This window comes from Crotalus tigris, unplaced genomic scaffold (genome assembly GCF_016545835.1).
Source record: "Crotalus tigris isolate CLP2741 ecotype Arizona unplaced genomic scaffold, ASM1654583v1 scf7180000024310.2302065, whole genome shotgun sequence".
In the NCBI taxonomy this organism is placed as follows: Eukaryota; Metazoa; Chordata; class Lepidosauria; order Squamata; family Viperidae; genus Crotalus; species Crotalus tigris.
Genome location: NW_024100482.1, coordinates 144,531 through 168,816, shown reverse-complemented (window position 1 = coordinate 168,816; position 24,286 = coordinate 144,531). Strand labels below are relative to the sequence as shown.

At 41.7% G+C, this 24,286-nt stretch overlaps 2 protein-coding genes across 4 annotated transcripts; one reads left to right on the top strand and one right to left on the bottom strand.

The window, feature by feature from the left end:
- Window positions 1–1,753: 1,753 nt before the first annotated feature.
- On the bottom strand, window positions 1,754–16,556 carry LOC120299772 (serine/threonine kinase receptor associated protein). Its single transcript, XM_039324919.1, has 10 exons — window positions 16,290–16,556; window positions 12,847–12,982; window positions 12,618–12,699; window positions 12,349–12,421; window positions 11,127–11,223; window positions 8,535–8,672; window positions 7,480–7,616; window positions 5,142–5,291; window positions 3,942–4,007; window positions 1,754–2,724 (listed from the first exon to the last, which is right to left on the bottom strand). Exons 1-10 carry the CDS (start codon window positions 16,399–16,401, stop codon window positions 2,663–2,665), a joined length of 1,053 nt encoding a protein of 350 aa, XP_039180853.1. The 5' UTR covers window positions 16,402–16,556; the 3' UTR covers window positions 1,754–2,662.
- A 3-nt stretch (window positions 16,557–16,559) lies between these two features.
- LOC120299771 (zinc finger BED domain-containing protein 5-like) lies at window positions 16,560–21,373 on the top strand. Of its 3 annotated transcripts, none has more exons than XM_039324917.1 (2): window positions 16,560–16,825; window positions 19,417–21,373. In XM_039324917.1, exons 1-2 carry the CDS (start codon window positions 16,567–16,569, stop codon window positions 21,234–21,236), a joined length of 2,079 nt encoding a protein of 692 aa, XP_039180851.1. In that variant the 5' UTR covers window positions 16,560–16,566; the 3' UTR covers window positions 21,237–21,373. The 3 variants fall into 3 exon arrangements, 2 of the variants coding, with proteins under 2 accessions (XP_039180851.1, XP_039180852.1); XR_005554478.1 differs by lacking the exon at window positions 19,417–21,373 and adding an exon at window positions 18,246–18,303 and having other exon boundaries at window positions 16,691–16,825; XM_039324918.1 differs by lacking the exon at window positions 16,560–16,825 and adding an exon at window positions 17,298–17,342.
- The last annotated feature ends 2,913 nt before the right edge of the window (window positions 21,374–24,286 follow it).

Sequence of the window (24,286 nt, the reverse complement as noted above, 5' to 3'; positions counted from 1 at the left end):
GTCCAGGCTGTCTCTGCCCTGCTGAGCCCGCCAAAAGTCCCATTCTGCAAACGGTGCTGCACCGGTTGAGTAGTCCTCGACTTACAACTGGTTGGGGGTCGCGACATTAAAAAGGTTGAGAACCACTGCTCTATCAGCTGAGAGCAAAAGGCCAGCCATCGGGGAATGGAGTAGGTTAGTGACTCTGCAGCCGTTATGTACAGAAACAAAGGGTGCCAACAAACCTGCAGTTTCTTTTATTACTCCCAAGATGAAGCACCAGAACATTAATCGTGCTGCAGTGATCCTTTACCAACACTTGTCACAATATAAATGCAAGATATTTCAGAATGTGATAAAATTGAAGGGTATGTGTGGGTTTAGAAAAGCACAGAGTCCTCAACTCATAGCCACACAACTGGGACCAGAATTTCTGTTGCTAACCAAGACTGTTATTGAGTCATGCCCAGTTTTACTTTTCTTGCCATGATTGTCATCACCGTAGCTGTTCAGGGGTCCTCAACCTTGGCAACTTTAAGACTTGTGGACTTCAACTCCCAGAATTCCTCAGCCAGCTTTGCTGGCTGAGGAATTCTGGGAGTTGAAGTCCACAAGTCTTAAAGTTGCCTAGGTTGAGGACCCGTGTTAAATGAATCGTGATTGTTATGCAAATCGGGCTTCCCCCATTGCTTCTTGGAAGCCAGCTGGGAAGGTCACAAGTGACCCTGGGACACTGCAACTGTAGTAAATGCATGCCGTTTGCCAAGCATTCAAATTCTGATCGCAAGACAATGGGGATGCTGCATGAAGAGTAAGGGCCAGGGTTAGAGGTCACTTTTTTCAGTGCCGTTGTAATTTTGAATGGTTGCTAAATGAGTGGTCGTTAAGTCGAGGACCACCCGTTAATAAGAGTTATCCTTGAACATTTCAGTAGGGAGAATGGAAAGTCCTTTTCTTATAGGAAAATGAACGTTCTATGTTTTTTCTACGATTCAGCTAATTTACAACCATATACAAGTACTGGCGGATAGATGGAGGGTTCAAGCAAAAACGACTGCCAGAAACAAATGCAAAAAAGATGGGGCACAAAGACACAGGGGAAAAAAATTACGGCATTTATAAGCAACCAAGAGAACCGGAACTCTAAAATCAGCTGATTTATAAAATACCGTTCCAATCTTGTTTTGTGTGCAGGGAAAGTTAACACTCTCAAACCTTCCCACTGGAAGACCATCTACAAAAAAAAAAAACCAGTATAGAAGGCTAGGCTGCAGTTATTCTTCCCGTCTTATTTGCTTTTGATCTTGTTAGCCGTTGTCAAAATGCGGTAATAATGTCACTACTTCTACATATTGCTAAATGCATGCTCCTATTATAACTGTAGATTCAAGGGGCACACTTTCATCTTCTCCACATCCTTTTCTACTAAAGAGGGAGATGTATTTTTTTTAACAAATTTATCATAACTGCATTAATATTTCAAGCATTTTACTACCTCCAAAGAATCAGTGTGTCACAGAGCTGAGTTGCTTCCTCAACATTGTATCAGGTGAACTGCATCTTTTCAGATTGCCAGTCAAAATGGCTGATGGATATGGGTGTAAGACAATTTACTGCAACTCAAAAGATACCTAAAGAGAAAGGATGGGCAAAGCTGTTCTACAGTAATGGGCTTATTTTCCTTTTATGCTGGATACAGTGTACTCTGAACACGTGCTACCATTTATAAACGTCAATGGCTAACCTTATATTTATTCTTCAGTTAATACAGATGATTCTTTAAACCACCATTTTATTCTTATGCAGCATATGAATTATTTGATGTATACATACAGTTCGGTTTTGAAAAAAAACACATTAAAAATTATATAGAAATACTTTGCTGCTTCCATTTAAAAGAAGTCCAGAAGAAATACAATGGCTAAGTAGGTACATTTTTACAGAGCGTCAATTCCGATAGTATGTGAGCAATTTTGACCAGAGGCAATCAATACAGGGATGCTCCACGTGTTATCCTTTAGAGACTTTTGAATATAAAGTTTTATTGGAGGAGAACAACAAGCTTCAAGCAGTAGGGCATTCAACCACCTATCGTGCAAAAACCACCCCAAACCTTAGCCCCCCCCCTTTTTTTTTCAAAGTCCCAGACTATTCAGTACTGTTCGGAAACAGATGAATTAACCTGGTACACTTTTCTAGGAGTGCTATCGTGGGAGCATTTTATTTTGGAAACAGATTGGAAACAGAAGCAGTGTACAATAAAAGTGGGGGGGGGGCAAAAACCCCTAGACCACAAGTATTTTATTTAACCAAATGACCCCCGCCTTTTGTCACCCTTCCCACTTTCAGAGAACATACTCTAACCAAGATACCGTTACATTTCTCTTCAATAATAAAACACTACAATGACTTAATCAACATTGGAGAAACAGGATCTTGGCGCCTGGTTATGTTCAGACTTACAAAAGGCAATGACGCTAAAAGACAGCCAAACCGTTACTTTTTGTCTCTATTCCATCTTTCCTGACAACCTGTTCCTACCCATTCTCATCAATTACTGCCCCCTATTGACCTTCGGTTCACGTTGCACCCTGGGAGGCTGCTGCATATGACTGTTTTTTTTTCCATTTTTTTTCTTTTTGAGATTGACGTGTTCGTGTGTTGTCCTTAACGGCTGTGACGCTCAAGCTTTAACCTCCGGAGTTGTGCTATAGATGGAATCTGTGTTTTCAGAGCCAAGGTCTTCTGCCAAGTTGAGCATAAGGAAAGAAGAAACAATAATCCCCCGTTAACTTTTAGCAGAGGTCGATCTAAAAATACGTATTACTATGCCTGTATTCCACTTCATAACTCAGTTTCTATTCCAGTCTACAGATCCAGCAGTCTATTGCTGCTGGAAATAGCATCTGGTCACAGTTGCCAAGCATCTGAATTTTTATCACATGATCACGGGGATGCTGGAAAGATTGTAACTGAAAAACAGTCATAAGTCACTTTTTTTCAGTCCCGTTGTAACTTTGAACGGTCACTAAATAAACTGTTGTAAGTAGAGGACTTCCTCTATTAACAACCACAGTTTCATAGTGTACCCTCAGTTTTCACAGGCTGGACTTCAGCTGCCAGGGGAATTCTGGGAGTATGAGTCCACTCATCTTAAAGTTGCCAAGGTTTTAGAAACACTGTTTATACCAGCGGTTCTCAACCTGTGGGTCGGGACGCCATTTGGGGTCAAACGACCATTTCATGGGGGTCGCCAAAAAACGCAGTCCGCCATTTTTTTCCCCCTTTTCCTTAGCTGTGCTACTCCCTTTTATTCTATTGGCTTTTGAAAGCCAATAGAATAGACTCTCTTGAATAGAGTCTAATTCTATTGGCTTTCAAAAGCCAATAGGAATTGTCCAGGCTGTCTCTGCCCTGCTGAGCCCGCCAAAAATTCCATTCTGCAAACGGTGCTGCAAGTTGTCTGCCGCGAAGGCAAGCTGTCTGGAAGTTTCCACCCCTCCCTGCTGAGCAACTACTAAAAATGTAAGTAAAAGAGGGCCAGGGGTGGGAGGTCGGCAGGCGCAGGAAGGGTTGCTGGCGCGCGTGGGGCCCGGCGGGTGCCTTACCTCCCTTCGGCTGGGCCAGCTGGTGGCCCAGCCAGTGGTTGGCCTGTGCCATCTCTGCCGCTTGCCAGCTACGCCTCGGCCGGCGCAGGGGGCAGCACCACGCATGCATGGCGCTCCCAGGCAGGGAAAGTCCTCGACTTACGACCGGCTGGGTAGTCCTCGACTTACGACCGGCTGGGTAGTCCTCGACTTACGACCGGTTGGGGGTCGCAGCATTAAAAAGGTTGAGAACCACTGGTTTAACGCAATTTATATGGGCTCTCTTATATCGGTTCAGTTCTTCCTTGCGATATTATCCTACACACCTTAAGGTTAACCTCTAACTGTGGTTAGATTTTACCACTAGATCATTACCTAATTCTTCTTCTGCAGTTCCTGGAAGATTGACTTTAGCCTTCGCCAGCTCTCCACCTTCTTCTTCTGGAGAAAGAGAATTGGAAAGCACAATACCGTCATTTTACGTCATTCAACTTGTCACTTTCATAAACATTTACAAAACAAAGCAGCATTCTGCCAGGCACTAAACATTTTATAGTGCTGTTCTATATGTTTTTTTTTTTTTCAGATAAGGTTGTCTGGTTTAAGCTGGGACGATTTATCTATTCTCTTGCATAGATATGTATTATGAATACAATTACAATTACTAGCCTTAGAAAAGCAAAAGTTTTCAATTTCAGGGGACCATGGGAGTTAGTGGGAGAGAGCTCTACCTCCTTCTGATAGCCTTCAGTCTACCCCACCAGGGGTAGGCAACCTTAGCTCTTTTATGACTCGTGGACTTCAACTCCCAGAATTCCTGAGCCAGCATGGCTCAGCTTGGATTCTCCTCAGCATGGCTGGCTCAGGAATTCTGGGAGTTGAAGTCCACGAGTCATAGAAGAACCAAGGTTGCCTACCCCTGGTCTACCCCATTCTTGATGCCTGAAGGAAAACTTCCACCTAGCTTTTTCTCAAGGATGATTTTAGGTTGTTTCTTTCATACGGAGCATCACTTAACCCCAACGGGGCCAGATGAAGTGGTACAATACAGGATTAGCATTTTAGTGGCAAAGTTTTAATCAAAACACACGGCCCAATCTTTTACTGATACACAATCTGATCAGATGTCAGCAAGTTACTGAGCAGCAAAGTCAAAGGAAATGCAGGTTAAGTCCTTGACTTTTGGCCACATTTGGAACTAGAATTTCAGTTGCTGAGCAAGGCAGTTGTTAAGTATGCCCAATTTTATGACCTTGCCATGGTCGTTAAGCAAATCTGGCTTCCCACACTGATTCTGCTTATCGAAAGCCAACTGGGAAGGTTGCAGACAGCAACCCTGACCCCTGCAGCTGGGATAAATGCGTCCCAGTTGCCCAGTGCCCGAATTTTGATCACATGCCTGTAAGGACAACGCAACACTTTTTTCAGCACCAAACTTCAAACGGTAGCCAAATGAATGGTCGTTAAGTCAAAAACTACTTGGGCTTCAGTACAATTCTGTAATAATTATCTCATAAATCAGAGAACAAACAAGTCAGTGAACACTTCGGTCCCGATAGAAAAGACACGTCTTACCAGGAATCACACATTTCCAGAGACCATATGTTTTCCCGACTGTCGTCTGCCACAGCCTCAGCGTTCCATCCTCTGAGCCGCTAGCGTACAATTCCCCGTCTGGGCTAAATCTGACACAATGAATCGGCCCAAAGTGCCCCTTGTAGGATTCTGCAAAGAAATTGTAACACATCGATAATGCGAGGGAAAGCATGGGTACAAACAGATTCAGCTCAAGCTTTTAAGAAAATAACGAAGAGAGAGCTTGCCCTGCAATGGGGCTTCAAGGAGAAAATTCAGCCTTCTTTTATTGGCACAACATTAAGGAGGCCTCAAATTTTAGAAGCACCCCTTGTCGTATGTAACAAAAAGGTCCTCTGATGCCCTGGAGCTGAACTTGCCACCAGAAAAGAAATGAGATTTGGGGGCATTGCAGACTTATATGGATAAGACTTTTGTTGTTAAAAGTGAAGACAAAAACAGCATCAGCTCACACTCAGCATTATTTCTATCCCTGTTCAGGGACGTTATCTTAAACTGAGAAATTCCCGGAGGGTCACTGCAGGGACGAGGAACTAAGATTCAATATCAGTGTCTCCCTAATCCAGTGTTTCCCAAACTTGACAATTTTAAGGCATGTGGACTTCAACTCCCAGAATTCCACAGCCAGCAATGCTGGCTGTGGAATTCTGGGAGTTGAAGTCCACATGCCTTAAAATTGTCAAGTTTGGGAAACACTGCCCTAATCTAAAGAGCCAGTACAGTGTAGAGTGGGTTAAGGTGTTGGACTAGAAGTAGGAAGACCCCGGTTGAATTTCACCCTCAACCACCAAAGCTCTTGAGGAAATTTGGCCCAATCATTCTCACTCAGCCCAGCCTATTTTACAGGGTTTGCTGCTGTAGGGAAAAACAGGAGACTGGAGCAGTGTATATGTCTTCTTGAGTTCCTAAACCAAGAGTGGAATGTGACCCTAATGAATAAATTACCTGTTACCTCTATACCAGTGGTTCTCAACCTTTTTAATGTCGTGACCCCCAACCGGTCGTAAGTTGAGGATTACTCAACCAGTCGTAAGTCGAGGACTACTCAATTGGTGCAGCACTGTTTGCAGAATGGGACTTTTGGTGGGCTCAGCAGGGCAGAGACAGCCTGGACAATTCCTATTGGCTTTTGAAAGCCAATAGAATTAGACTCTATTCAAGAGAGTCTATTCTATTGGCTTTCAAAAGCCAATAGAATAAAAGGGAGTAGCACAGCTAAGGAAAAGGGGGAAAAAATGGCGGACTGCGTTGTTTGGCGACCCCCGTGAAATGGTCGTTCGACCCCAAATGGGGTCCCGACCCACAGGTTGAGAACCACTGCTCTATACCCAAGTGGGTCACAGAATCACAGGGCCAAGGGCTAATGAGTGACAAATATTTTCTGGCATGGAAGTAATACAAGGAAATTTGCAATTTTTCCAGCAAAACTACCAAGAGAACTTTGGCAAAAGCTATGGGAAGTAAAAATAACCAACTTTCTGTATTTGACCTACCAAGTTTGGGTTTTATTGGCTGTGAAGGACTATTAGTATGGATCTAGTCCAGTCAAAATGAACTAGTGACCCCTATACTCATGACCTTTGAACTTTTGCATGATCAAGACTCGGCTTTACCAATAGCTTTTAAATACTGAACACATTTCAGGTTTTTAAGGTGCCATTTTTTATTTGGTTTTGCTCCAACTGTCTATTAATATCCCTTCTCCTGAAATCTTGCCCAAACATTTCATACCTAATGGCGGGAGTTCTGAACTGCCTTATCTTTCCTGCCACAGAGAATATATTTTTGCCCCTGTAATTGCACCCAATTCTTGCAACAAATAGCACTGAAAAAAATGGTGTGAGTTATCGGCTCGCTTTAAGAAAAAAAGGAATTAGTCAGGAATCTTACTCTAGTCCAGTGGTTCTCAACCTTTCTAATGCCGCGACCCCATAATACAGTTCCCCATGTTGTGGTGACCCCCAACCACTTATACATCACCGGGTGCCAGGGGTGTGGCCAAAGAAAAGGGGGAAAAATGGCGGACAGCCTTGTTTGGCGACCCCCGTGAAATGGTCGTTAGACCCCATATGGGGTCCCGACCCACAGGTTGAGAACCACTGCTCTAGTCTATTTTTTAATCTTCTATATTTCAGCCATACAAAGACATGAGCACGGAGTATTCTGCTAATTACAATTGGGACTACGTACAAGCATATAACAGTCCGCAATATGAGCGATGCAAAAATCCCCCCAAACAAGCTGGTTGTGTTTTTTTTTTAACAGCCATGAAATTCAGACAAACGTGCTCTGAAGGTCCTTTAAATATATCACGTACCTAATTCTTCACCGGTATTATAATCATATTTATAAAGTTTAAAATCTTCACCACCAGCAACTAGACATTCTTTCTCCGGATGGAGAGATGCAGAATTGATTGTTGCAGGTGCCTCAAATGATTTAATCTGTTCCAGTCTATGGAGGAAAAAACAAAAAGCGCTAAAGTTATTTAAAAAACAAAAATCCTGTATTGAACAAAACACTAAAACAGGTCAAAAAAGAAAGCACAATAAGGATTCTTATTTAAATTCGCCTATCGGGAAGATGAGTGCCCGTTAACAAAAAGAGATCCATTTTTAGAAAGTTACCATTCTATTTTTGCAATATATTTTGCAAACTAAAAATAGGGCGCACGTGAAAGTAAACCGAAAGAAACTCCTGTACTCATAAAATCATTTGAGATGATAGTTATCATTTACAATCAGATACAGGGATTTTCCCTTAGATGCAGATGCACGTGCGCGCACATCCGCGCACCAGCAAAATGCCAGGGGTAGCAGTGATAACACAATTCCTTTTGCACTGTAGCCTAGACCAGAGGTAGACAACTTTGGCTCTTTTATGACTCGTGGACTTCAACTCCTAGAATTCCTGAGCCAGCACAGCTGGCTCAGGAATTCTGGGAGTTGAAGTCCACGAGTCATAAAAGAGCCAAGGTTGCCTACCCCTGGCCTAGACAATGGAGGATGAATGCAACTATTACACAGACCAGGAAACAACTATTACAGCAAAGAGAAACAAACAAACCTTTTTAGCAAAAAAAAAAATGCTCTGAAGGTCGTTTAAATACATCACATGCCTAGTTCTTCATTGGTGTTATAAACCTCTTTATAAATTTTAAAACCTTCACTGCCAGCAACTAAACATTCTTTCTCTTTTTTAGCAAAAACAAGTAGGTTTGAATACATATACTAATGTATTAATGTACTAATGTATAGAAATTATTTAGATTGGTATCATGATACGCACACTGTCTCTTTAGGCTATTCTACATTTGACCAGTTTGTCTGTTCGGCCTGATCAATAAAGCACACATGTTAAAAACAAACATACGTTTCCGCACTGTGAAAGGCAATGGTCCGGCCATAGGTGATGACTATTAGCTCCCCTTCAGGCACGTATTCCATGCTACTCACGGACATGGCAACGTTGATCGCCTTCACTTCTGTCAGTGTATTTCTGTCCCAGAGTCTGAAGTGGAGAGACAAGAATAAAATTTATTTAGTTCATCACTGCAAAACGCCAAACGCTCCTGGATAAAATGTTCTTCACTACCATGGTAATCTCTCAACCTACTTATAGTACAGTTCAAGCCAGTGATGGGATTCAAATACTTGAACAACTGGTTCTCTGCATGGATGCAGGCCTGCGCCTCTGAGGCCTAGAATGGACATCCGGAAGTGACATCCACGCACTTCCTGTGGGCCGTTCTAGGCCTGGGAGATCTCCTCTAGGCCTCCGAGGCCTAGAACTGACTTTCGGAAGCAGCGTGGGTTCAGACGGTTTTCCGAACTCTACAAAATTTAGCTACCGGTTCTTCTGAACCGGTGCGAACCAGCTGAATCCCACCACTGGTTCAAGCATATCATCAAGTGTTCTTGTTTTTTTTAATTGTCATTGCTGTTACACAAAAATAAAAATATTTTATATATACTCCAGTTATGCATTCCCCGGCTTTGAGAGTGAATGAACGCAAAACCCACTGAATGTGAAAAAGAGTGAGAAAACAAGACGTATTTCACCTAAGAAATCATACATGTTGAAACTCATTCTAATGTCGGGTTGATAATGGAAGAGCAACAAAGTCTTAAATCACTTTACTATTTAACTTCTCATCAGCAAAAGTTCCTGAAGCTACGCACGCAATCCCTTCAGTGCCTGACAAGATGACAGTCCTCAACTTACAACCATTCGTAAAGTAGCCATTTGAAGTTACCACAGCACTGAAAAAAGTGACTTACAACCAGTCCTCACACTTACGACCATAGCATCATTGCCACAGTCACATAATCAAAATTCAGGCACTGGCAACCAACATGTTCTTACGATGGCTGCGGAGTGCTGGGATCATGTGATCCCCATTTGTGACCTTCCCAGTCAGCTTCCGAGAAGCCAAGTCAATGGGGGAAGCGGGATTCCCGTAACAGCTGTGTGATTCACTTAACAATTGCGATGCTTTGCTTAACAACCATGGTAAAAAAAAAAAGTAAAATTGATTGTGACTCTCTTAACAACAGAAATACGGATTCTAGTTGTTGCTGTAAGTTGAGGACTTCCTATATGACCTGCCCAGAGTCCCCTTGTAGTGGAGAAGGTGGCATAGAAATTTAATAAATAAAATGATCAACAGTACTTTCCCAACAGCCTTAACCAGGAGTCTTAACCCAGTGTTTCTCAACCTTGGCAACCTGAAGATGGATGGACTTCTACTCCCAGAATTCCCCAGCCAGCTAATACTAATACTCTGAAACTCTGCTTATAAGCATGGCTGGCAAGGAACTCTGGGAGTTGAAGTCCACACATTTTAAAGGCCGTGAGATTGAGAAGCACTGCAGTAGAGCAGGTTGTCTCCCAACCAGTAAAACCACAACATGGTTAGACTTGCTTCTTAAAATTAAGATAGATGAATGCAATTTGGGAGCAGACTAAGAAAGGAAAATGAAAAGAGCTGAGGTCAGCTGTTCCAAAGAAAATACATTACAGCTTGAACATGTGCAAACACCATGTTTCTTAAAATTAAATACTGTATGCAACTTTTCCCGACTCCCAGACACCCTTTTGCACTTGGCTCCAACCGAGGAATACCGGAATCCAAGTAAAAATTACATTGAACCTGAATCGCCGTATAGGTAGTCCTCGCTTAAAAGACCGATTGCTTAGCAACCATGTGAAATTACGACGGATCTCCCCAGAACTACTTAAGATCTGTTTCTGGAGTTCTCACATGCCCCCGCTGTAGTCATGTGATCATATTTTGGATGCTTGGCAACCATTTACAGCGATTTGCTGCATCCTGTGGTCACATGAACATGACTTTTGGGAATTTTTTGGACCAGGTTCCAGTGTTTACTTCTAGTTTCCGGCACAGAACAGTCATTGAATAAAATGGATTCATTTAACATCTGCTGCAAAAAAGGTCGTAAAATTGGTCACATAAGGCAGGGGTCCTCAACCTTGGCAACTTTAAGACTTGTGGACTACAACTCCCAGAATTCCTCAGCCAGCTTATTCTGGGTGTTGAAATCCACAAGTCTTAAAGTTGTCAAAGCTGAGGACCCCTGACATAAGGTCACATTAAAAAGAACCATCACAACTTACAACGTAATTCCAGCCTCAATTACGATCGTAAGTCGAGGACTACCTATAGTGAAAGACATTTACTTGCATGGTAAAGTCCAATGTTTGGAAAGCTAAGCATATATGCTCAAATTCAAAATGTAGTTTTATAGTGAAGATGAAAGCCGCACAGCTCCACCATCCATTTCTTATATAGTGCTAAGGGATGTTATATAGCAGTAAGGGATGTTATATAGCACTGAGGGATGTTATATAGCACTGAGGGATGTTATATAGCGCTGAGGGATGTTATATAGCGCTAAGGGATGTTATATAGCGCTAAGGGAAGAGGCACTGATTACTTCTTACCTGACTGTTTTGTCATCTGCCGAAAGGATCTGTGTATCATCACTGCTCCACAGAGCCTTTTTAATACCAGACGTGTGACCACTGACCACCTCAGGGTCTAAAAAGTAAAGGAAATATTTTGGATTTTTTAAAAAAAACTTCTTTTCTTTTGCTAAGGTTGTATTTCCTACTACATTTGTGATTGATAAATAAAAATTATGGAAGTAATTATTGTATATTAGAGAGTACAGTGCATGTTCAGATCTTTCAGGGTATTCCCATGCATACAATGAAAGTTACAATAAAAACAGATAGAATAGAGCTGGAAGGGACCTTGGAGGTCTTCTAGTCCAGTCCCCTGCTCAAGCAGGAGAACCTATACTGTCACAGACAGGTAAACATCCAGTCTCTTCTTAAAAATCTCCAGTGATGGAGCGTCCACGATTTCTGGAGGCAACCTATTCCACTGGTTGATTGTCCTCACTGTCAGGAAGTTTCTCCTTAATTCCAGGTTGCTTCTCTCCTTGATCAGTTTCCAACCATTATTTCTTGTTCTTTCTTCTGGTGCTCTGGTGAACAACTTGACCCTCTCTGCCTTATGGCAGCCCCTCAGATACTGGAACACTGCTATCATCTCTCCCCTATTTGTTTTTTTCTCTAGACTAGCCAAACCCAAGTCCCGTAGCCGTTCTTCGTATGTTTTAGTCTCCAAATCAAGAATATATCATATTTCTCCTTGCTTCCAAAAGAGGTGATTTCATTTGGCTAAATTCATTTGCCAACTTTGGGCTTAAAAAGTCCTCCTTAGATGATCATATCCATTTACCCTGCTTACTTCAAGAAGGGATAAACCACTTCTACTACTTTTATTCCCTCCTTTGCCTATTCCACTGAGTGGGGCCATGGACTCCTGTCCGAAGATCCCACTTTGGTGATACTATGATAAAAAAAAGACAATCCAATTTATTTACAAAATTAATAAAATCAGCTGTTCAAAGCAGGATCATATTCTGTCCTTTCCTGCATTTTGGTACGGCGAACAGAAGACTTTGCAAACATTTTTTTGGAATTTGTGGTTTTTCTTAATCACAGTTTTCTTATTCTGGCCAGTTACAAATCACAAAAAAATATATTAAAACCAGGTGGAAAAAGTCAGTTTACCGGGCCTTCAAATTAGCACAGCAATATTAGTAACATCTGATAATTCATTTTACTGATTCATACGACTAAAAAAAAAACTCACCTGCCTCTGGCTTGTTTAAATCATAGATACGTAACAATTTATCTTGTCCACCTGTCAACAAGTAATTGCTGTCCTAGAAGAGAAAATTAGCATTGTCATTTATTAAGACAGTTGGTAATATGCCGGACCTTTTTAAATCGTATTAGTTTAAAAAAAATATCAGTAAAATTAGCAATATGCCGACTATTTTCAGAATAGCAAAGGCAGATTTAAAATCTCGAAAATCAAGAGAGACAAAATGACATTTGTACTTGTTTTTTCTTTTTTACCTGAGTGAAGTCCACAGATTTGACAATATGCTTGTGAGCCAGAGTGAGGAGCTCATCTCCCGAAACACCATCCCACACTTTGCTGAAACAAAAGAGGACTCAGCTAATGACATGGTATTTGCAGCAAACTTCCTTTATCTTAGCTTTCTTGCTACTGTTTGAACTTAATGATTCGATATAAGCTTTAAAGTGGCTGGAAGTATTTCCGTATGCAACAACTCTCACTTACGCAGTAAAATCTGCAGCAGCTGTAGCGGCTTTAGTGGCGTCCTCATTCAACGTGGCTCCCCAGACTGCTCCTTTGTGACCAAGAAATGTTCCAATCCAGTCCCCTGTGTCCCCCTGTCGAAGCATAGGTTTACCATCTGGGGGAGGGGGGGAAGAAAAATTGTAAGACAATCTCAATCATGCAGCATATATTTGTTTATAGATCAGTGGTTCTCAACCTTTTTAATGCCGCGACACCAAGCGGTCGTAAGACAAGGACTACTCAACCGGTCGCAAGTCGAGGACTACTCAACTGGTGCAGCACCGTTTGCAGAATGGGACTTTTGGCGGGCTCAGCAGGGCAGAGACAGCCTGGACAATTCCTATTGGCTTTTGAAAGCCAATAGAATTAGACTCTATTCAAGAGAGTCTATTCTATTGGCTTTCAAAAGCCAATATAATAAAAGGGAGTAGCACAGCTAAGGAAAAGGGGAAAAAATGGTGGACTGCGTTCTTTGGCAACCCCCGTGAAATGGTCGTTCGACCCCAAATAGGGTCCCGACCCACAGGTTGAGAACCACTGTTATAGATAAATGTAAATGCAGGAAAAGGCTACAGACCATCCAGGCAATCCTGGACCTATAACCACAGTTGGGACCAGAATTTCCGTCACTAAACAAGGCGATTAAACGAGTTGCACCTGATTTTATGAACTTTTTGCCATACTTGCTAAGTGGATCACTGCAGTTGTTAAGTGAACCGTGTAGCCATTAAGCAAATCTGGCTTCCCCTACTGATTGGGAAGGTCACAAATGGCGATCATGTGACCCTGGGACACTGCAACCATCGTAAATAGTTCCTGGTTGCCAAGCAACAGAATTTTGATCATGTGATCGTGGGGATGCTACGATAATTGTAAATGTGTGGACCAGTCATAAGTTACTTTTTTCAGGGCCATTGTTAACTGTAAATGATCACTAAACAAATGGTTGTTAAGTCAAGGACTACCAGTGGTAAAAAGTGCCATGTACACAAATAAGGAATTCTAATATTTGACAAAGTCTTATAAAAACTGCCTTGGGTCATTTTTCAGCTGTGATCCAAGAACTTCAGCATATGGCAGCTTGTCTGCTTATTGCATATCCACACAACCACTCTTCACTCAGTATGGGCATTTGAACCTCCAACAGTTGATTAAGCTAAGCATTCCTAAACTGGAAAAATAATCCCTTATTGCCATTATTATATATGCTATTGAAGGCCAAAATGCAAATACACTTTTGAAATATGATGGGCTATTACACATGCCAGCAAATACTTCTGATCCTTTTACCCTACCTGCTACGACCATTAAATTTGTTGTTTTTTTATAGAAGCCTAAATAACCCACCAACATAAATATATAAAAATAATATTTTTAAAAAATGATTAATTGTAAATGGTTTCAAAATCAAACACTTTTGCAGATTCCTTTAAATAATTTAAATACTGAAGATTAAAAACCCAATTAATTACCTTGGCAGGTTGATTTCTCTTTCTCTAACATCAAATTTGTACATATGAGCAATTTAGGCAGTAAAATGAATGTTTGTGGTATAAGTAATCTCACAATACAGTTTTGAAAGTTTTAAGTTCATTGATATGAAGTAACTCGTTTTTCTGATACCCCACTCTCCTCCATGTTAAACTTGAGTATTTCCTCTCAGGAACTGACCCATTCAAACCCTATTTGGCTACCACAGCAATCAACCTACTGTACATCACATACACCTTCACAACATGGCCATCACATGTGAATAGAAAAGTAACATGAATGTCATTTGGCAATTGAATTGAATACATCATTTGGCCAAGTGTGATTAGACACACAAGGAATTTGTCTCCGATACAGAAGCACTCAATGTACTTGCAAAGCAACAGAGAGAATAATTATACACTGGCCACTTATCTTCTCTTCACCATATAAAACCGATAAAGTGACTAACAAAGAATATTAGCATAATCATCACATTATATATTCACATAAGATTTGAGTTTATATTGTCACCTATCATTTTAGAGGAATGTCTAGTACTGCCTTATTTCAAAAAGGTAACAACTTACAGTCACAAGGAAGTATTAGAGAAAGGAAGGAAGGAAGGAAGGAAGGAAGGAAGGAAGGAAGGAAGGAAGGAAAAGGGATAAAGAAACAGAGTGGACACACTTCAGCACAGCTAAAGTGCCCCAAATCAGCACCTTCTATACTGATCCCTCTCCCAGTCACTGTTGACTGGGAAAAAAAATAAAGATAGCCCTCAATTTGCAACCACAACTGAGCCCAAAATTTCTATTGCTAAGTGAGACTGTTAAGTGAATTTTGTCTTTTACGTCTTTTCTTGATACAGTTAAGTGAATCACTGCAGTTAAGTGAATCTGGCTTCCACATTGACTTTGCTTGTAAGAAGGTCACAAAAGGTGAACATATGACCCAAGGCCACTGCAACCTTCATAAATATGAGTCAGTTACTAGGTGTCCAAATTCTGATCACTCGACCATGGAGAAGCTGCAACGGTCATTAAGTGTGAAAAACGATCCTAAGTCATAAAAAACGACTTATGATCATTTTTCACTTATGACCGTGCCCCTGTAACTTTGAACAGTTACTGTTCAAACAGAACAAACCGTCGTAAGTTGAGGACTACCTGTATTTCACCATCCGCACTGGTCATTAAACTAATCTGTATCCATAAAGACTATAAGCCCACTGTCAATCATCCAGGCTATGGTTTCCCAAAGGCAACTATGGTTTTTTTTCCAAAAGGCAACTGGACTTTTTTGTTGGGGCTTTCCCCCCCTTTCCCCCCCCCCACCCCCCCGCCTTGGAAAACATTTCGCTTCTCATCCAAGAAGTTTCTTCGCTGGAGAAGTGGATGAAAAGCAAAATAGTTTCAAAGGGGGAAACACCCCCCCAAAAAAAAGTCCAGTTGCCTTTTGGAGGAAAAAAGCACCTTTGGGATCCCAAAGATGCTTTTCCAGGAAGCAACTGGTCTTTCTTGTGAAGATGTTTAGCTTCTCATCCAAGAAGTTTCTTCACTGGAGAAGTGGATGAAAAGCGAAACCTTTTCAAAGAGGGAACCCCCCCCCCCAAAAAAAGCCCAGTTGCCTTTTGGGGGAAAAAAGCATCTTTGGGGTCCCAACGATGCCTTTCCAGGAAGCAACTGGTCTTTCTTGTGAAGACGTTTCGCTTCTCATCCAAGAAGCTTCTTCAGCTCGTCACCTCTGGGGTAGAGCCCCCTATGCCCAGGCCGAGAACCCCCGCTCTATCTCTATAGCCTGATCCGCAAAGCAAGGCCCCGATCCCAGGAAAGAGGCAGTCCGACAGGCTCGGATGAGCCCCGTTAAGGAGAGCGGGGGACGGGCGTTGAAAGGGGGCGATCTCTGCCAAGGGGCTTCGGGCCAAGGCCGAGACGACCCTCCAGGCTCACCCTTGCAGGCGCTGATGAGGAAGTAGCCGTAGGGGGTGATGCCGCTGAAGGCCAGGTCCACCACGGGCCGCGTGTGGCCGGAGCACGTCAGCGGTGTCTGCTTCATCGCCATGGCGCCGGTCGGGAGAGAGCAGGGAGCCGCCGGGGGAGCAACGAAAGGGGGAGCCCGGGAGGGTGAAGGGGAGGCAGCGCTCGCCCACGGCCACGCGAACGGCCTGGCTCCTGGTGACGGGACGGACGGCACCCGCGGCCGGAAATAGGAGGGGGAGAGGAAAGAATGGTCGCTGCCGGAAGCTTCCTCACCACGAGAGCTCTTTCCGTCCCGGCTCTATGGTCTTGGAGGCACTTCCGGATGGGGATCCAATTGGTGCAGGGTTGGTTGAAGTTCTCTGCCGTAGAGACTCCGCGAAGGTGCGGGTTCTTTTCCTGCTCGTGGCGCCTTCCTTCCGAGGGCGGCTTTTCCGCACTGGAGCTGAGCGCAGAAGGGAAATTATTGCCGGACACGTTCCAAATCGTCCTACTCGACCTGTCAGTTGGTAGGTTTCCTCTGGGAGAGGGAGAAAACGCGAAACGAAAGAACACTGAGCTTCTTTCGGGCATGGTTTTAAAAGGTGACTGTCTCTTTAAGAGGAGGGACCTTTTCCGGCCCCGCCCCGGAGGGAGGCCAGGCTTGATCTCCCATTAGAGCAGTGGTTCTGACCCTTTTTAAATGCCGCGACCCCCCAGCCGGTCGTAAGTCGAGGACTACTCAACCGGTCGTAAGTCGAGGACTACTCAACTGGTGCAGCACCGTTTGCAGAATGGGACTTTTGGCGGGCTCAGCAGGGCAGAGACAGCCTGGACAATTCCTATTGGCTTTTGAAAGCCAATAGAATTAGACTCTATTCAAGAGAGTCTATTAGAAGTAAAGTCTTCATCCTGGTTCATCCAAGCCGGGAATAAATAAGCAAACATGGTGACTGCTTTGGGAAGAAGGTTACAGTTTATTGCAGAAAGATGGTTCTTCAGGAAAGTGCAGAGGAGAGAAGAAGAGAGAGATTGAGCACATGGGCAGTAGGTTTTTATACCCCCTCTAGCCTTGTTTGTTATAGTTTCCTGTTCCTGTGGCATGAACCTTGAGAGTGTTTCTGAGTGTTTGTCTAGGCCTTGATATCTGTGGTTTAATCCTATTATCATATCCTGCTTCCCAGGTGATGGGGCTAATGACTCCTAGAGTTTGGGTGGGGTACGCAGATCTTCTTTTGTCTTCTTGATTGCTCTGGCTCCAACTTTCTGATGGTTTTACATCTGCATTTGTATGGGGCTAAAGTCTTGCTTGGGGCAGAGAGATAGATTTGTGGCCAGGTTTGGTTTTAAAAAGTCCTTTTGAGGAAAAATATATTTTTCTGCCTTTTTAATATTTCCTTCTTTGGGCTAACTTCCCTCACAATAGAATAAAAGGGAGGAGCACAGCTAAGGAAAAGGGGGAAAAAATGGCGGACTGTGTTGTTTGGCGATCCCCGTGAAATGGTCGTTCAACCCCAAATGGGGTCCTGACCCACAGGTTGAGAACCACTGCATTAGAGATTCTTTTTATTTATGTATTTATTTATTAAATGTATATACTGCCCATGGGAGTTTGTGTATATATTGTGTGTATACACACACACACATACTAATATAAATATTTATATACAGTATTGTTTGTACACAGATACACAGTCTGAACATTTGGCTGACTGTGCAATGATCCATGATAATAATAATAATAATAATAATAATAATAATGTTGGAAGGGACCTTGGAGGTCATCGAGTCCAACCCCCTGCTCAGGGAGGTACCTGATACCATTTTGGACAAATGGCTTTCCAGTCTCTTCTTAAAAATTTCCAGTGTTGGAGCATTCACCACTTCTGGAGGCAGGTTGTTCCATTGGTTAATTGTTCTCACTCTCAGGAAGTTTCTCTTTTGTTCTAGGTTGCTTCTCTCCTTGATTAGTGTCCATCGGTTGCTTCTTGTCCTGTCCTCAGGCACTTTGGAGAACAGCTTAACTCCCTCTTCTTTGTGGCAGCCCCTGAGATATTGGAACACTGCTATCATGTCGCCCCTCGTCCTTCTTCAAACTAGACATATCCAATTCCAGCAACCGTTCCTCATATGTTTTAGCCTCCAGGAAAAATCAGTTTGGAATTGCCTTCTTCTTAGGGTTGAGAGAATCTGACTGGCCCAAGGCCTTGCAGCTGGCTTTGTACCTAAGATGGGGCTAGAATTCCCAGTCTCCCAGTTTCTAACCTGGTGCTTTAAACACTGTACCAAACTGCTCCCTGGAAGTACATGTGTGATCTTAAAGGGAAATGCAGGTGTTTTAATATAATAGGACAATCACTACAGCCATCTTCTTAGGCAAATTACATTGGAAGATTTTCCTTCCATCTCATTGGGCGTATGTAAGGTTGGTTGGGCAGAGAGAGAGTGATTGGTACAAAGTCACTCAGGAAGTTTCCATAGGAAAAGGTTGACTTAACCCTGGGTCTTTCCAGTGCTACTCCAATGCCTTCAGTCCAACATAATTCTGACTCTTCTGTGCACATTCATTATTTCTATGAAGAATAGAACAGTGTTCTACCGTTATAGAATTCATTAAAATTCTTCAATTATGCAATGTTAATGTTACAGCCAAAGCAATTTCCTTACTGCTGCAGTTCTCAATTTGTGGGTTGCGACCCCTTAGGGGTCGCCTAAGACCATCAGAAAACAATATTTCCGATGGTCTTAGGAACCGAGACACCACTCCTCTATCCGTCTCCAGGCGGGTCTGCCCACATGCAGATACGCCCACATACAAGTGCCCGCCGTAATGACATCATCGTGCCAACCCCATCACATACACCCCGTACAAATACAGGTGTATGTGACAGGGTTGGTGCCATAATGTCTGTACCGTGGGAACTTAATCTGGATGCTGTTCTGTCTTTATATTCAGCTGTGGTTGATGTGAATACTGCCCCCTTGTGATAGTAACAGGAGTGTAAAAAAAACAACACAGAATGGTAAATCATAGGAAACTTTAATGAATTGTATTGACTGAACTATGCCATGTTTGATCTGTTGTATTATTAAAGCTATTGTTATATATTATTTTCATTAGCAAACCATCCCATGACAATGGATCGTGTAGAGAAGAACATTAAGAAAAGAAAATATAATAAGGATTTTTTACAGTATGGTTTTACCTCAATAATATCAGAGGGAATTGAGAAACCACAATGTGTTATTTGTTGTAAAGTTCTATCAGCCGAATCTATGAAGCCGAACAAACTAAAACGCCATTTTGATACCAATCATCCGAGCTTTACCAGCAAGGATACCAACTATTTTAGAAGCAAAGCTGATGGACACAAGAAACCCAGACTTGACACTGGTGTCAAGTACCACAAACAAAACGTAACAGCCATTGAAGCTTCATATTTGGTGGCACTCAGAATCGCCAGAGCTATGAAACCTCACACCATTGCTGAGGATTTACTGTTGCCAGCGTTCAAAGTCATTGTTCGAGTTATAATCGGAGACGAATTTGTTACGAATTTGAGTGCAATTTCCTTATCTAACAACACTGTCCGCAGAAGAATAGATGACATGTCTGCTGATATTCTTGATCAGGTAATCCAAGAAATCAAATCTGCTCCACTTCCAATATTTAGTATCCAGCTTGATGAATCTACAGACGTTGCAAACTGTTCGCAGTTACTGGTTTACGTGAGGTATATTAATGATGGCGAATTTAAAGATGAATTTCTTTTTTGCAAACCTCTTGAAACGTCAACTACTGCACGTGATGTATTTGACACAGTTGGTTCATTTCTGAAAGAGCATAACATCTCTTGGGAAAAGGTTTGTGGTGTTTGCACAGATGGTGCTTCAGCCATGCTAGGATGTCGATCTGGATTTCAACATATGGTACTGAATGAGTCACCAAAAGTCATCGGAACTCACTGTATGATTCATCGGCAAATATTAGCAACAAAGACACTGCCACAAGAGTTACAAGAAATAATGAAAAGCATCATAAGTTCTGTCAATTTTGTAAAGGCGAGCAGTTTAAACAGTCAACTGTTTTCGCAATTGTGCAACGAGTTGGATGCGCCGAACAATGCTCTGCTATTTCACACTGAAGTGAGATGGTTGTTGAGAGGAAAAGTTTTAAAACGTGTTTTTGAGCTTCGTGATGAACTCAAAATGTTTTTTAATCAGAAAGCAAGACCACAGTTTGAAGCACTTTACAGCGATAAAAGTGAACTGCAGAAAATAGCTTACTTGGTTGACATCTTTGCCATCTTGAATGAGTTAAATTTATCACTGCAAGGACCAAATGCAACGTGCCTCGATTTGTCTGAAAAGATCCAATCATTCCAAATGAAACTTCAGCTTTGGCAAAAAAAATTGGATGAAAATAAAATTTACATGTTGCCTACCTTATCTGCTTTCTTTGAGGAACATGACATTGAACCAGACAAAAAGATTACGATGATAATTTCTGTGAAAGAACACTTGCACATGCTTGCAGACGAAATTTCATCGTACTTTCCAAATCTACCTGATACTCCATTTGCACTTGCCAGAAACCCATTCACAGTCAAAGTTGAAAATGTTCCTGAGACAGCACAAGAGGAGTTCATTGAACTTATTAACAGTGATGCAGCAAGAACTGATTTCTCTACAATGCCAGTTACAAAATTCTGGATCAAGTGTTTGCAGTCATATCCTATTCTGTCTGAGACTGTGTTGCGCCTTCTTCTTCCATTTCCAACAACATCTCTTTGTGAAACAGGGTTTTCCAGCTTGTTGGTTATCAAGTCTATATACAGAAGTAGACTTGTTGTGGAAGATGATCTTCGTTGTGCTCTTGCAAAGACTGCCCCGAGAATTTCTGATCTGGTGAGAAAGAAGCAATCTCAACCTTCGCACTGACTTTGGTTTTTTACGCATACTGTCGCAAAATGTGGCAATGTAGTTTACTGTTGTTATATTAAGACTGTTACCCTTGCTACACCATGCTTCAAGACAAAATTTCATTTATTTGTAATTAGAAATAAATATTTCACAATATATAATTACATATTGTTTTTGTGATTAATCACTATGCTTTAATTATGTTCAATTTGTAACAATGAAAATACATCCTGCATATCAGATATTTACATTACGATTCATAACAGTAGCAAAATTACAGTTATGAAGTAGCAACGAAAATAATTTTATGGCTGGGGGTCACAGCATTAGGAAGGTTGAGAACCACTGCCTTACTGATTATAGTAACAACAAAAAGGCAGTTTAGTTTTCCAGTATTTTGAAGTCATAACGAATGAAGGTATATATTGAATCAAATAGTTTGGATAAGCTTCTCATGTTTTATTGATTTAGGTCCCTAGAATGAGTAGACCAGTGGTTCTCAACCTTTTTAATGCCGCGACCCCCAACCGGTCGTAAGTCGAGGACTACTCAACCAGTCGTAAGCCGAGGATTACTCAACTGGTGCAGCACTGTTTGCAGAATGGGACTTTTGGCAGTCTCAGCAGGGCAGAGACAGCCTGGACAATTCCTATTGGCTTTTGAAGGCCAATAGAATTAGACTCCATTCAAGAGAGTTTATTCTATTGGTTTTCAAAAGCCAATAGAATAAAAGGGAGTAGCACAGCTAAGGAAAAGGGGGAAAAAATGGCGGACTGCATTGTTTGGCGATCCCCTTGAAATGGTCGTTCGACCCCAAATGGGGTCCCGACCCACAGGTTGAGAACCACTGGAGTAGACAGTAAATTCAAATTATCATTGTTAATTAATAGTTAATTGCACAAAGGTTCATTATGAAAGATTGCTTAGTAAGTGATTTTCTTGTATTCTTTATTATTAGATATGTCAGGGCTGCACAGCTCCAAAAAGATTCTGAGTGGTTTATAAACGATCAAATATGTATTGAAAAGACTGTTAAAAACATAACAAAACTGCCCAAACAAGATAACAAAAAATAATATTAAGATAAACCCAACAAATGCTCCACAAAAAAATATAACCCCAAGCCTGGGAGCAGAGCCATGTATTGTGAACTTCTCGACCTGTTAGAGCAGTGTTTCTCAACCTTGACCATTTTAAGGCATGGGGACTTCAACTCCCAGAATTCCACAGCCAGCAATGCTGGCTGTGGAATTCTGGGAGTTGAAGTCCACATGCCTTAAAATGGTCAAGGTTGAGAAACACTGTGTTAGAGAATAGGAGCCATATATATCTTTGGGAAATGGATTTTTTCAGAAATATTTGACCAAAACAAATGATTAATTTGGTGTTATCACCAAAGAAAATGACAATGTATGCTAATTGTGACATCTGCATATTATCTTCTGATCAGTTGTGAATAATGTGTGAAAATGTGTTTAAAAAGCATTTTACCAAGAATCTTCAAGATCAAATCCAAAATGTTCCTTCCAGAGCCTGCGATTTTCAAGAAAACATTCTGGGCTTAATATGGTCATATTTGGTAAGATCTGCTAATTGTACAAATGAATTATTTGGCATATCTCATTTGAAACAAAAGTTTGACTTTTCTTCTCATGTCAAACAAATTTGTGACCAGCATATTATTCAGCAGTAACAGATTGTCCATCAATAACAAATTTTTTAATCCTTTAAAACTTACGTTGTTCCCACTCCTCATACTGAACAAATTTATCTTTTGCCTAAAAATGATGATGATGATGGTAGTAGTAGTAGTAGTAGTAGTAGTAGTAGTAGTAGTAGTAGTAGTAGTAGTAATAATAATAAAGTTGGGAGGGATCTTGGAGGTCATCAAGTCCAACCCCCTGCTCAGGCAGGTAACCCAATACCACTTTGGACAAATGGCTGTCCAGTCTCTTAAAAACTTCCAGTGTTGGAGCATTCACCATTTCTGGAGGCAGGTTGTTCCACTGGTTAATTGTTCTCACTGTGAGGAAGTTTCTCCTTAGTTCTAGGTTGTTTCTGTCCTTGGTTAGTTTCCATGTGTTGCTTCTTATCCTGCCTTCAGGCGCTTTGGAGAATAGCTTGATTCCCTCTTATTTGGGGCAGCCCCTGAGATACTGAAACACTGCTATCATATCCCCCCTCATCCTTTTCTTCGTTAAACTAGACATACCCAATTACAGCAACTGTTGCATCAATAAGTGGGGGATTACAAACCCAAAATGGTGGTTATCTGTTCCAAACTTCTAATTAATAAGTATGTCATGGGAGGAAGATTTGTCTCTTAAGATTTCTCAAATTGTTTTCAAATGTGATCCGTAACCTGCAATCTGAAATTAGATAAAATATAGTATCACCACTGCAAATGAAGGGATTGTCCCCAGTATGGGATTGTCCCCAATTATTTGATAAAGGGAGACCTAGATTTTATTTTCCCTTAAGCGTGGAAGCTAGCTGGCTGAGTGTGAGCCAATCCTGCTCTCTTAGCCCTAGACTAAAAAGTAGATTATAGTTCATAAACCTCAATGAACATGCCTGCATCTTGCAGATTCAGGCTAATAATAACAATAGCAACAACATGTGACTTTACCAGTAATGGTGATATAGGCAATTATACCTACTAAATCTAATAGAATATAGACTAGGCTGCCAATTTGTCTTTATTTAAGAAGCTGCTGACCCCCGAAAGATGCTGGGCAGCTTGCGCCTGAAAAGCTAGCAGAATAAAAATAAGAAACATCACAGACATCCAGAAAAAAAATAACAACAACGAAAAAAGATTTATAAGGACTGAACAGCCACCCTGCCCCAAAGCCTGGGATAACAGCCGGGTTTTCAAATACCTTGGGAATATCGTCAGGAAGGGAGTCTTATGGATCTCTGAAGCAATGCTACTGCAAAGGACAGATGCCCTAACAAAGAAGACACATTTCCTAGATCATTCAAATAATTCAAAGTCATCAGGATAGAGAGATACTCTACCCACTGGTCCCCTGGACTTTGTAAGTTATGGTAGTCCTAGATCAGGG